The 12,958-nt window shown below is 33.9% G+C and overlaps 1 protein-coding gene across 1 annotated transcript; it reads right to left on the reverse strand.

Annotated features, from left to right (window-relative positions):
• Nucleotides 1-243: 243 nt before the first annotated feature.
• Nucleotides 244-10,644, reverse strand: LOC125073493 (tubulin beta-1 chain-like). Its single transcript, XM_047684345.1, has 2 exons — nucleotides 10,519-10,644; nucleotides 244-1,926 (listed from the first exon to the last, which is right to left on the reverse strand). The coding sequence occupies exons 1-2, from the start codon at nucleotides 10,573-10,575 to the stop codon at nucleotides 640-642; spliced, it is 1,344 nt and encodes a 447-aa protein (XP_047540301.1). The 5' UTR covers nucleotides 10,576-10,644; the 3' UTR covers nucleotides 244-639.
• Between the last annotated feature and the right edge of the window lie 2,314 nt (nucleotides 10,645-12,958).

The following is a 12,958-nucleotide window of genomic DNA, read 5'->3' on the forward strand; positions in this document are numbered from 1 at the left end:
ATATATAGGTAGTTTGTAAAAGAACTTTGTAATTTTATGTTATATATTATATTGTATATATATTTATTATTATATATAGAGTTAGGTACAATAACGTATTACGTAATATATATTATTATATGCTTGTATTCTTATAATAAAGGAAAATACATTTATTTAATTTGATTTTCGACTTCGTGTAAACAGTTTATATTTAAATGTCATAATATTTTATTTTAAGGGTTATTAATAAATAAACAAGGGTAATAAATAAAAATCTTTATTATATACATTAAATTATTGTTTAAAACAATTTTAATCGTAAACGTAATAAAACTTCTGTTATTGAAGCCGACATAATCAATTTTTGTATGGCGAGGTCAAAATACTTCAATATATAGTTTACGTATGAACTATTCATTTTATATCATCAGCCTTTGAGAAATATCAGGTCTTACCATCGACGAGGCTCGCTCGGATCACGCGGAATGTATTATTTTAAATGCTTTCACATTATCTAGTCAAAACCGTGATTTGTTAAGTCGTGCATTCTGTTAAAAGTTAGCAAGCATGTCTTCAATACACAATATAAGATTCATTAATGTTACTTAAAGTAACGCGAGACGAATAATGGCATAAAACGTCACAACACATCGACGTCTAGTGATCCTCTACCTCCTGCTCCTGCTCCTCGTCGAACTCCGCGTCCTCGTCAGCGGTCGCCTCCTGGTACTGCTGGTATTCCGAAACCAGATCGTTCATGTTGCTCTCGGCCTCGGTGAACTCCATCTCGTCCATGCCCTCGCCGGTGTACCAATGCAAGAAAGCCTTACGCCTGAACATAGCGGTGAACTGCTCAGAGATGCGCTTAAACAGCTCTTGGATGGCGGTGGAGTTGCCAATGAAGGTGGCGGACATCTTAAGACCACGGGGCGGGATATCGCACACGGCGGTCTTGACGTTGTTGGGGATCCATTCGACGAAGTATGACGAGTTCTTGTTTTGGATGTTGAGCATCTGCTCGTCGACTTCCTTCATGGACATGCGACCACGGAAGATGGCGGCGACGGTGAGGTAACGGCCGTGACGTGGGTCGCAAGCCGCCATCATGTTCTTGGCGTCGAACATCTGTTGCGTGAGCTCGGGGACAGTGAGGGCGCGGTACTGTCTGCTTCCACGGGATGTAAGAGGAGCGAATCCAGGCATGAAGAAGTGGAGACGTGGGAAAGGAACCATGTTGACAGCCAGTTTACGAAGATCTGCGTTAAGTTGACCAGGGAACCTGAGGCAGGTCGTGACACCAGACATTGTGAGGGAAACTAAGTGGTTGAGATCTCCGTAGGTGGGAGTGGACAGTTTGAGTGTGCGGAAACAGATGTCATATAGAGCCTCATTGTCGATACAGTAGGTTTCGTCTGTGTTTTCTACGAGTTGGTGCACTGAGAGAGTCGCGTTATAAGGTTCTACTACGGTGTCTGATACTTTGGGCGAGGGGACGACGGAGTATGTGTTCATGATTCTGTCGGGATATTCTTCTCTGATTTTGGAGATAAGGAGTGTGCCCATACCGGATCCAGTACCGCCGCCGAGTGAGTGTGTGAGTTGGAAACCTTGGAGACAATCACAAGATTCTGCTTCCTTACGTACGACGTCTAAAACTGAGTCAACGAGTTCAGCACCCTCGGTGTAATGTCCCTTAGCCCAGTTGTTACCAGCACCGGATTGACCGAACACGAAGTTGTCCGGGCGGAAGATCTGTCCAAAAGGTCCTGAGCGGACAGAGTCCATGGTGCCGGGTTCTAAGTCGACAAGGATGGCGCGAGGCACATACTTGCCACCGGAGGCCTCATTGTAGTAAACATTGATGCGCTCCAATTGCAGGTCCGAGTCGCCATGGTACGCGCCAGTGGGGTCGATGCCGTGCTCATCAGAAATGATCTCCCAGAACTGTGAAAAGAAAGCAATCAATTAATATCCAAATCCAATCCAAACTTGTATTTTTAAAAAATCATATAATTAATTAAGAACGAATACAAGTTCTAAGTTACATTGGAAATGACATCTCAAAGTTTGAAGTCCAAAAAACAAAAACAAAGGCATTTAGGAGCAAGCCGGACATTGCAGACGAGAAGATTTGGTATCATTATTTCAAATGGCAGGGCTCGTCGGTAATAAAGCTCAATGAACCATCGCGTAAATTGTCGACAGGATGCATAATGCGTAAATGACTTTTACAGTTCGAGAGTACATCGAATTACGCAAGCAGTTTGCATGAGTTATCGAGGTGTACAATAACGTTGCCTTGGCGACGGCCACGCCCACGTCTCCTCCGTAATCGGCTGATCTCTCCTTATAAGTAGTGAACGCATTGTACCAGTCTTTAAACCATGTATTAGCATTCGAATGTCTTTTCGAAACTCCTTTAAACCCTGGCCCGATTGAACACCATATGGTCAGTAATTTGCCTATGACTTGCTAATCTTTGAATGTATATATCCTACAAGTACTAGGTCAAAAAAAATGTAGTTAAAATTTATGTTAGTATGAAACCGTATCCTTGACAACATTGTAGAGAGGCCGCCAGTGATCGAAACATTAAAATTCAGTATTGCTAGCGTGACGATAAATATGATGTCATGTTTGTAGGCTGTGTGTAGGTGCACTTGTGTGGGTAAGCGCCTAACAACGCCATATACGACTAAATGACTAATATGGATGTATGTTTTGGCTCAGGGATACGAGATTCAAAGAATCAGCGAGTATTGCTAATCAACTTGTGCCTTGAGTTACTCGCGTTTATAAATAGACTTCAATGTGTTCACTCGACTTGTAAGGAAAACGAGCTTTTCAATTTTACTTATTTGCCAATCCGATTTTTCCTTTGCTATATTAAAATGACGATACTTTGAAAAAAAAAAAAAAACACGTAGAGACAGCTCTATATAAGTTATGGTTGCTCGAGACATGTTTGTATAATAGTAATTATGATAAATAAAAACATTTGCATATAACTAAAGTCATTCGGAATCATGTTTACCGTTACAGAAGATACTGTTATTATTATATTATTTCAAGAATTAATTACATAAAACAACGGAACATCGAGATTATACTTTCAAAATTGACAGTAATCGTGTTTATTAACAACAAAAAGTGAAAGGAGATCAATACTTTCAAAGGTTGCTTTTTTGTAACTAGATAAGACGAGATGAAAGTGTGTGAATGGTACGATCAATTCAATGTGCGAGGGAAACTACGTATGAGAACAATCGTTTCGAATTTATGCATTGAGGAGTTAAAAGCGGCAGCCATATTGTTTTTGTGTCATTGAATTCTAAGACAATTGAAATGTTAATTTTATTAAAGAAAAAAAAAACATTTTGTTATTTTTTATCTGTATCGATGTTTAATATAAAGCATTACTAAGCAACACTGTATAAATAAAACATATTGTATAAAAATATAGTCTTATTGATTGAAGTAATGACTACATAAGTATATTAAAATTAATCTGTGTAACTGTCCTCAATTTTTTAATCCATTAAACAAACTCAATGAAATTTATATGACATGCCATTTAAATAAATTGCGATGTGTTCATAATTGAATAAATACTTCTTTATTATTTTATAAATTTCAACTATTTTAATTTTTTTTATCTGTTGCAATACACATTTTATTAAAAATTAAAATGAGATGAAATCGTAAAATATTGTTAAAAAAAAAAATCAAAAGGGTTTTTTGCAATAAATATCACTATCACCGCTAAAATACGAGTTCTACTAAATATTTCTTGGTGATTTCATTTAACTGTTCTGGATATGGAGAAGCGGTTAAGTGCAGTGCGCTATGGCTATTTTAACCAGCGCCAACGACCGGTCGTTGAACCCATTGCCTAGCGCAACTGGCTGATATGGGTGATAAGATTTATTACGTTTTAGAACAAAAAAAAAAAACAGATAAAAAGTAACGAAAACAAATGTCAGTATTATTAAGCAATTGACAGTTGTTTTTTTTTTTACGAATATTTGCTTTTGTTATCTTCGTGTTAGCTTTAAACTTTTTTATTCTGATAGTAAAGTAAAAGACAAAAAAAAAATGATTGTTTAGAAATTTGCAGTCAACGGAGTATAAAACTTCGTTCTATATTTTGCTCATTGTTTTGGTCTATTATGACCTTAAATTGAGTGTGACGCTGAGTATTTTGCTAAATAAATGTCTACAGTCTATTTCAATAGAACGGATGCAAATAAACGCGTAAAATTTAGCTTAAATTTATTAAGTTTTAGCTTAAGAAATATAAACGAAAATTACAGATAAAATAGCAATGATTTTTTTTTATTTCTTGTGGCTTAAATAATTGTATATGAATTCTATTGACAGTCATTACTTATAATTAAACTTCTACATCAACAGTTCAGTTTATTATTTTTAAAACACGCACAGACAAAAATACTTGAAATAGGTCGACAGCTACGTTTTGTAAGGAAGCTCACTACGGAAGTAATTTTGATTTTGAGGGCGGTTCTAATGGGTCTGTTGCTTTTTTTTATCTTTTTAGCTCACTTCGACAAATAAACATCGTGATATACGTTTTTGGGATTAGACAAATGTTTGTCGCTGGAAATGACCTAAATATATTTTAATGGAAACGACCTAATTTCGCGAACGAAACAACTATGTGTAAAAACTATAATATAGTACATGCAATCCATAACCTGAATTTTAATTGAAGTTTAATTAAATGATCAGAAACAATTTAAACTGTTTTTCTATTTATTTAATATACCTAATTATAAAACTGATAGTAAACATGGAAATACATCACGCTAATACAGTAGCGCTCCAAGCGGTCAAATCGGGAACTAACAGTCAAACTGAGTTTGATGTTTACATTCCTTCCGTCAATGACAGTCACGTACATACATACGTAAATGCTGATGCACCAGAAATCATTATTCAACCACGTGATTTGTAGAACAACAACTTACTAACCGTGGGCAGCAAAAACTATGTCAGCGATTTGAGCGGTTTGTTTAAGTATATACTTAAAATAATTTAAGTAATAAACTTTGTTTTTGCTACGTGTACAGCCTATTTAACTGACTAGTTTTTAAGGTAGGATAATATTAATTGTTTGATATATTATATGGGATTGTTTTCAAATAAGCCTTAACTAATATTATTAATGTATGTTTGTTACACTATTACGCCTTAACTACTCAACCGATAATCATGAAATTTTGTACACAACGTCAGGGGTATATAAATAGTTACCTAGACTAGCCTAGACTAGCCTAGACTAGCCTAGACTAGCCTAGACTACCTAACAGCTATCCAAATCTCGATCATCAGGCAAAGCCGAAACTAAAATAGTAGTCTATATAATATTCATGCGGTCTAGAGATCTTGTTAAAATATCATCGGTATTGTTTCAGCAATTTAGTCTTGAAAATGAGACAGTTAATTTTATTTTCATTGTATTATACTAATATAAATAATAATCGTAATAACCTAATAATCGCCGAAGAATAAATGCTTTGTTTGTTTTTGAATTAAAAGTGCGAAAAAAACAAAAGATGGCGAAAAATGGCGTCATGTGACAAATAAAAACAAGTTTGTACATATTATGATCTTTTTTTTTAGAAAACTCAGTGTTGACTCAGCTGTTTGTATCATCTCTTTCTAACGTGAACGTTTCAAAGCAATCCATCTTGCTCTGTCATTGAAATTCCAGCAATAAATTCTGACTCACGTTCTGAGTCAAAAATGTGTATCTTGAATTTTAGACACGCTTGAAATTTTCAATCGATTTGAAAAGGTTGTATATTATAACAAGTACGATATATTTCACGCTTTTATATAACAAGCTAATTATGAATATTCAATTTTCAAGTAGCCTCTTATATAAATAAACACTTAAATCTTCATTTTACAGAATTAAATTAAAATTTAAACTCTTTCGAAAAGTACACAAAAAATGAAATAACTTTTTTCCACCAATTAACTAACATGTCAGTGTAAAGCATTTATTTTTAATTTAAGAATAATGTATGTGTACAATTTTATTTTATTTAATCGGTAGGAATAAATAAGAATCTTTTTTGTAATGTCAAACTGTAAAAAGTACTAAGCGTACTTAAGGTATAAAAAGTGACCTATGTCCTTCCTTGGGTTTGCTTAATACCAAATTTCATGAAATTCGATTCACCGGTTTTCCAGTGAAAGAGCAACAGACAAACAGACAGAGCTACTTTCACATTTATAATATTAGCATGAATAACTGATACCATGCATCGCGTTTCAGAGAAAAGTTTAGTATATAATATTATTATGTCAGAAACAACGCTTCGCAGTTCACCCGCTTTAAATTTAGAATATCGATGTGCCAAGCGTGACTTTCTGAAAAACATTTTGTATAATATAAATATACTGTATATCTTATCGCGGGACTTATTCTAATCTGCTGCACGTCTTATCTAATAAATTCGGTAATGCATTTCAGTTGGCAGTACGTAATCGTGACGTCTTTTCCATATTGATAACAGACTATCACTTGATCCAAATACAAAATTAAAAAAAAAAAAAAACTAACCTAGTTACACTGAGCCTGAATGTTGAACTTTAATTTACTGTTAGCACATAAATTCATGATAAGAATGATGGCGACTACTTATTTTAGGATGTACTTTACATATATTCTTTTGGTACAAGTTCATTTGGAACAGCTGATTTAGTATTCGTTGATTTCCATTGAAGTTTTTTTTCTGTTTCCGGGCGTATGGATTCCTAATGGTAAGTAACTACGTCCAATAGACATTGGCGCTGTAAGAGATATTAACCTTATAATATCACATTACATTCAGAATATATTAATTTACTTATTTATAGTTTGTATATAAACGCTATATATTCAAAAACGCTTCATTGTAAAGTTTACTTGAATAAATTTGATTTGATTATAATTCGCATTTTTCTTCCAAAAATCTATTTCTACTGTCATATATTGACTATACGTCTATACTTAATTATCTATCTTTTTGCCTACAGAGTTAACGCCACATCTGACAAGATAATAGATAGAAAGTGTACGAGAATCGTGCTAGATTCGTATTTGCGATAGCGGATGCTGAACATGCAAATTACAATCAACATGTTTGAAGGAAAACTAATAATTAGTATGGAAAGCTCATTAAATAATAATATAACATTGAACAGATCTTGTATTTTTGAATGTACAACATTATCATTAAATACCCACAGACTATACATCGGTGTTCTTTTTTAAGCCTTTGTCTGCATTTATAAAAAAAAAAATTAACTTAGTAACTTTAGTTATAGGAATATACAGATGTTAAATGGCGCTTATATTAGTTAATATTCATACAGTACATAAAAATAGAGAAAAAGAGTATTTATCTAAAGTACATAATATTGCTCTAAAAGTATCAATGTAAAAAGGTTTTATGTTTTTTAAAATTACGTGAAAGGCGACGATCGTTTCGTATCTGGAGCCAATGGTAATCGAACGAAGATCGAGTAGAACATTCAAATACATAATAATGTTATTTAAATAACGTTAAAATCTTATCATTAATATCTACCATCTATATTAAATTCGTTATTAATGTAACGCAACATTTAGAATCCAAAATTTTTTTTCAAAAATATTTTTAGGCTTTGTACTTATTAACGAAATATTAGGTCTGTGGATATAAATTGACAGCAGCCGCGGTTTGTATATGATTTTAAAACTATTACGGAATACTTTGCCTAAATAATCATTTTACTGTGTTTTAAGAGATATTTCATCATTGTATAACTGTATTACTTGTCGGATTTATTGGAATTACATTATTCTGATAAGTTGATAAGTCCACTTATCAACGACGACTCGTAATTAGGCACGTAGCGAAAAATATTTTAATAAAAATGCTGTCTAATTTCTGTTTCAGTTGTAATGATTTAAAAAAAAAACTATTTTTAAGAATAATACCTTCATTAGAGGCGTTATTTTGTTATAAATTGACTTTAATAAGGGAATTGTTTCTTTATTCTTTGTATATTTGCGTGTGTGATTATTTCAGAAACTACAAAATATAGATACCTATATGCTTATATACATGCATGGTTCATTATAAAGACATGATTGATATATATGTAGTTTATTTAAATACATTTTAAAAGATTAATTTTTAATATTTTACTATTATGCATTTTTTATCAATTATTCTCGGTAGAATATAAATTCCGAACCGATGATAACAGCTTTTTATATAAACCTACAAATAAACGTAGTTAGTGATTTTCTTTACATTTTTCATTAAAAACTTGGCTTTTTTAATTGATCAATGTTATAATTTCTATATATAATTGATTATAATTACTATATCGATTCACCGGTTTAAATGTTGACAGTTCGAAAATGATTCGCTATCCTTTTTAACCCCTAACGTGTGAAAGAGATAACCATATTATTAGGTATAAACATCGTAATTTTTTTTATCAATAAGCAATGAAACGTCGAGATAGAATGGATCGAAATGTTTGATTGATCTGTCTTATTATTGTGGATATAATGTACGTATCTTATTAATTTTATAAAAGAAGTTTGTGCGGCTGTTTGTTACACAATCTTGTTAGAACGATTGGACTGGATAAAACAATTGCATATAAAATAAATAAATATTGGACAACATCACATACATTACTCTTATCCCAATGTAAGTAGCTAAAGCACTTGTGTTATGGAAAATCAGAAGTAACGACGGTACCACGAACACCGAGACCCAAGACAACATAGAAAACTAATGAACTTTTTCTACATCGACTAGGTCGGAAACGAACCCGGGACTTCGGCGTGGCGTACCCATGAAAACCGGTGTACACACTAATCGACCACGAAGGTTGTCATATATTAATAATGTCAACGAATAAATTTAAATCTTAGGGTAAAAACATTAGTAAATAAGGCATATTATTTAATAGGAGATTATATAGATGATTTTGATTCCCATTCCGTGTAATTTTTACGATATTTATGTCTAGACAGTGACGCAATACAAAGGGTCCAAATTTAGTATTTAAGTGTGCGGTCAGCTACGCTTGACTCGCGAAATGTCATTCTGTTATATTAGTGTGCGTTTATTTATTGGGAAACCATTGGATACTATTTTTTTCGACGCATACTCAGCTCTGACAGACTAGAATTATAATTAATCTGAGATATACCTGTACATAGTTATTTGTGTTATTTAGAACAATAGTAACAGATGTTTTCTTGATTATTTTATTGTTAATTTAATATTGTAACATGACGGTTCTAGAGAGTTTATATGAGTATCTAGATTAATTGATCGAAGTATTAATACAATTTGATTATAAAAAAGCCGAGATGGACCAGTGGTTAGAACGCGTGCATCTTAACCGATGATTTCGGGTTCAACCTAAGCAAGCACCACTGAACTTTCATGTGCTTAATTTGTGTTTATAATTCATCTCGTGCTCGGTGGTGAAGGAAAACATCGTGAGGAAACCTGCATGTGTTTAATTTCAACGAAATTCTGTCACATGTGTATTCCACCAACCCGCATTGGAGCAGCGTGGTATATGCTCCATACCTTCTCCTCAAAGGGAGAAGAGACCTTAGACCAGCAGTGGGAAATTTACAGGCTGCTAATGTAATGTAAAATAATTATTAATATTCAACGTCGTATTACTAAACTGTTCGAAGTACAGGATTTCTTTATATATTAATAATAATTTTGCTAAAATTCAACTATGATTGTAAACATCTTTTGTTTCTTTTAGAAATGAAAATAATAAAAAATATATAATACCGATTTATTTTCGCGTTATGAACTTTGATTCGCAATAATACCATTCAAATAACAATTAAGACAAGTATAGTATTGTTGTGTTGAAATAAAAAGTAAGTTTGTAAATTTCCCACTGCTGGGCTTCATCTTCTACTATTGTGAAGGTGAGCTTATTCCACCACCATCCAATACTGATTGGTGGATACCCACGTGACTGATTTTGATCTGATTCATAACCACACGATGTTGTCCTTTAACGAGGAGTTCATGAATTACAAATACATAATCATAGGAAAATGTGGTGACGTCCGGGTTTGAACCCGTTATCATCATTTAACCACTGGACTGTTTCGTATCGTTTTGTTATGTTATATCATTTACAATCGCGTGTAGGGTACACTACACACCCCTAGTTCTCACGGGCTCGGGAGGGTTGACAGCCCTGCCTTTACAAAGCTTCGCGTGGATATTCAAATTCACCGGCTAGCCCATTTTCTAATGAATTAACTGCAGTATGCGGGATGGAGCATTTTTAACCTACTTTCTATTGACAAAATATTTTCTTTGAATACATATATTGTCGTTCTCTAAAGCGGAGTGTGACAAAATAGCTATGTTTAGAATTATTCTGTAATGTTAGCATATCTGCGTAACTTAGAACCGTCACGCCGCGCCGGCAGCGTATGCAGCGGTTACGTCTGTATGCTGAGAAAACACTTACTTTAGCTCCGATCTGGTTACCGCACTGGCCGACCTGGATGTGTACGATTTCCCTCATTTTGTTTATATAAAATTTGCTATAAATTACTTAAACACTATACGTGACTCTCGCACAGCACCACTCAGTGATTTGATCAGATGGCGGCTCGGTGGGGTATTTTGAAGGAGATGTCGCCTCCGCGCAGTGAACGAATCGCGCATTCCTATTGGTCCGCCATTTTGTCTAGCAGCTAACTTCGCACCGCCGTAAGACTTTACCGTACGGTGCTGCACCACAACAGACATGTCTGTTTATTCGATTTTGGTCTTTATTCGTAAGGTGTTAAACGCTACAGCTGTTTTGCGGTGCGCGGTGCATTGTACTCGATATGGCAAGATAGAACTTCGCTTTATATGGGTCGAACTTACTGCATCATTATTTTTGTCGTGAGGGATCCTTTTATTTTGAAGGGTCGGTTGTAGCTGCGCTTATTAATTTCTTTTTGGTTATGTTTCACATTTATCGTTCATTGTGAGTTCACCGATTATTTTTAGACGACATAATGTTAGAAATTATTCGTTATTAACGTGTGTCACGCCTTTGTACGTGTCATTTAAATTTGCTGAAAACTCATTGTTCTATTAATGTAATCACATATTATAATTAATATAAGAGATGGCTCAATCGATGCAAGATGAGTTGTTTAACTGATGCTAGCGGGTTGATATCCAGGCACTGAATTCATATTTTTTATAATTCATCGTGAGGATTGAGGAAATCTGTCAGTGCCGAATGAAATTACATGTGTACTTACATGTGTAATCACCAACCGCTATGAAGCAGGCGTCGTGGACATTTATAAAGACTGTTGTATAAATATTTTTTTATTGTTTATAAATGTTGTGTTCTTGTATTAAGTTACTAAAGCCACGTAGCAACAAAAACCTTTTTTATAAGCGATATGTTAAATAAGTTCCCAAAAAGGATAGCAGATGTGCAAAAAATGGTAATTTTATGCAGGAAATTAAACACTTTAGGAAACCACTTAGAATATTTATCGATAGACCAGATGTGACTCGCGATTTATTCCAAGTTTTCTTTTTATACGTGAAATAAATAATAATGTACGTAAACTTTTAATTGTAATGATTTTTGATAGATAAATAATTTTGTCAAAACATAAACTATATGGTACCTTCATGTATATAATTTTTTAAGATTACCTTAGAATAACAGACAGACAGAAATAAAAGTAACTAGTCGACTTTGGTAACTAGCATAGCAATATATGTTTTTTAGGGTTACAGTCGGCTTCATCCTGAATTTCATCAAATTCGATTCATTGGTGAATTACGTTATTAATTGGCTGTTTACGTCAGATCTTTAACACAAACTTAACTGAAAAAAAAAACGCTAAACTTTTTAAAAAAGGAAAATTAGTAATTCTTTAAAAACAGCCGTTGTTTGAGTAATCATTTAAAAAAAGAATTGTCAAAGTTACAAAATACGAATATTAAATAAGTCATTATTATTACTTGACAAGATATTTTAAGGTTAAGCCAAGACAATTAATTTAAGTCATAATCATTTACAGTCATTATAACTTTGATAAAAAATGTAAAGCCGATATCAGTTCGAAATGTAATGTATGTTTTTATTCTCGTATAGGTAATATCGTCGTGAATGAAACGCGTTACCGGCCGACCTACAAACCCAGCGCCGTGGATTGAATCGACAGTTATTGACAATTGTTTTAATAATTCATACTAGCAAGCATATTTCATGTCTGAACCGAATTAAATGTTTGTTATGAAGCAAGCTAGAACTCCTAGGAAGGACATGAGCTACTTTTTTATATCTAACTCCTGAAGAGCAAACCGTAAAACGTAGGCGGATCCTCTAAAATTATCCGTGTTTCTCTACTATGTTGTGCATGTGTTATACATATAAACTTTCCTCTTGAATCAATCTATCTATTAAAAAAACCGCATCAAAATCCGTTGAGTAATTTTAAAGATCTAAGCATACGTAAGGACAGACAGCGGTGAGCGACTTTGTTTTATACTATGTAATGATTTTATTGAGTTGTTATAATTACAAAGGATAGCGTGATTCAGAAAAACGAATAAAATAAACCACGACATCTATTGATACGTAGCATTAGCAGCCTGTAAATTTCCCACTGCTGGGCTAAGGCCTCCTCTCCCTTTTTGAGGAGAAGGTTTGGAGCATATTCCACCTCGCTGCTCCAATGCGGGTTGGTGGAATACACATGTGGCAGAATTTCGTTGAAATTAGACACAAGCAGGTTTCCTCGCGATGTTTTCATTCACCGCCGAGCACGAGATGAATTATAAACACAAATTAAGCACATGAAAATTCAGTGGTGCCTGCCTGGGTTTGAACCCGAAATCATCGGTTAAGATGCACGCGTTCAAACCACTGGGCCATCTCGGCTCTA

The sequence above is a fragment of the Vanessa atalanta genome, chromosome 24 (genome assembly GCF_905147765.1).
Source record: "Vanessa atalanta chromosome 24, ilVanAtal1.2, whole genome shotgun sequence".
In the NCBI taxonomy this organism is placed as follows: Eukaryota; Metazoa; Arthropoda; class Insecta; order Lepidoptera; family Nymphalidae; genus Vanessa; species Vanessa atalanta.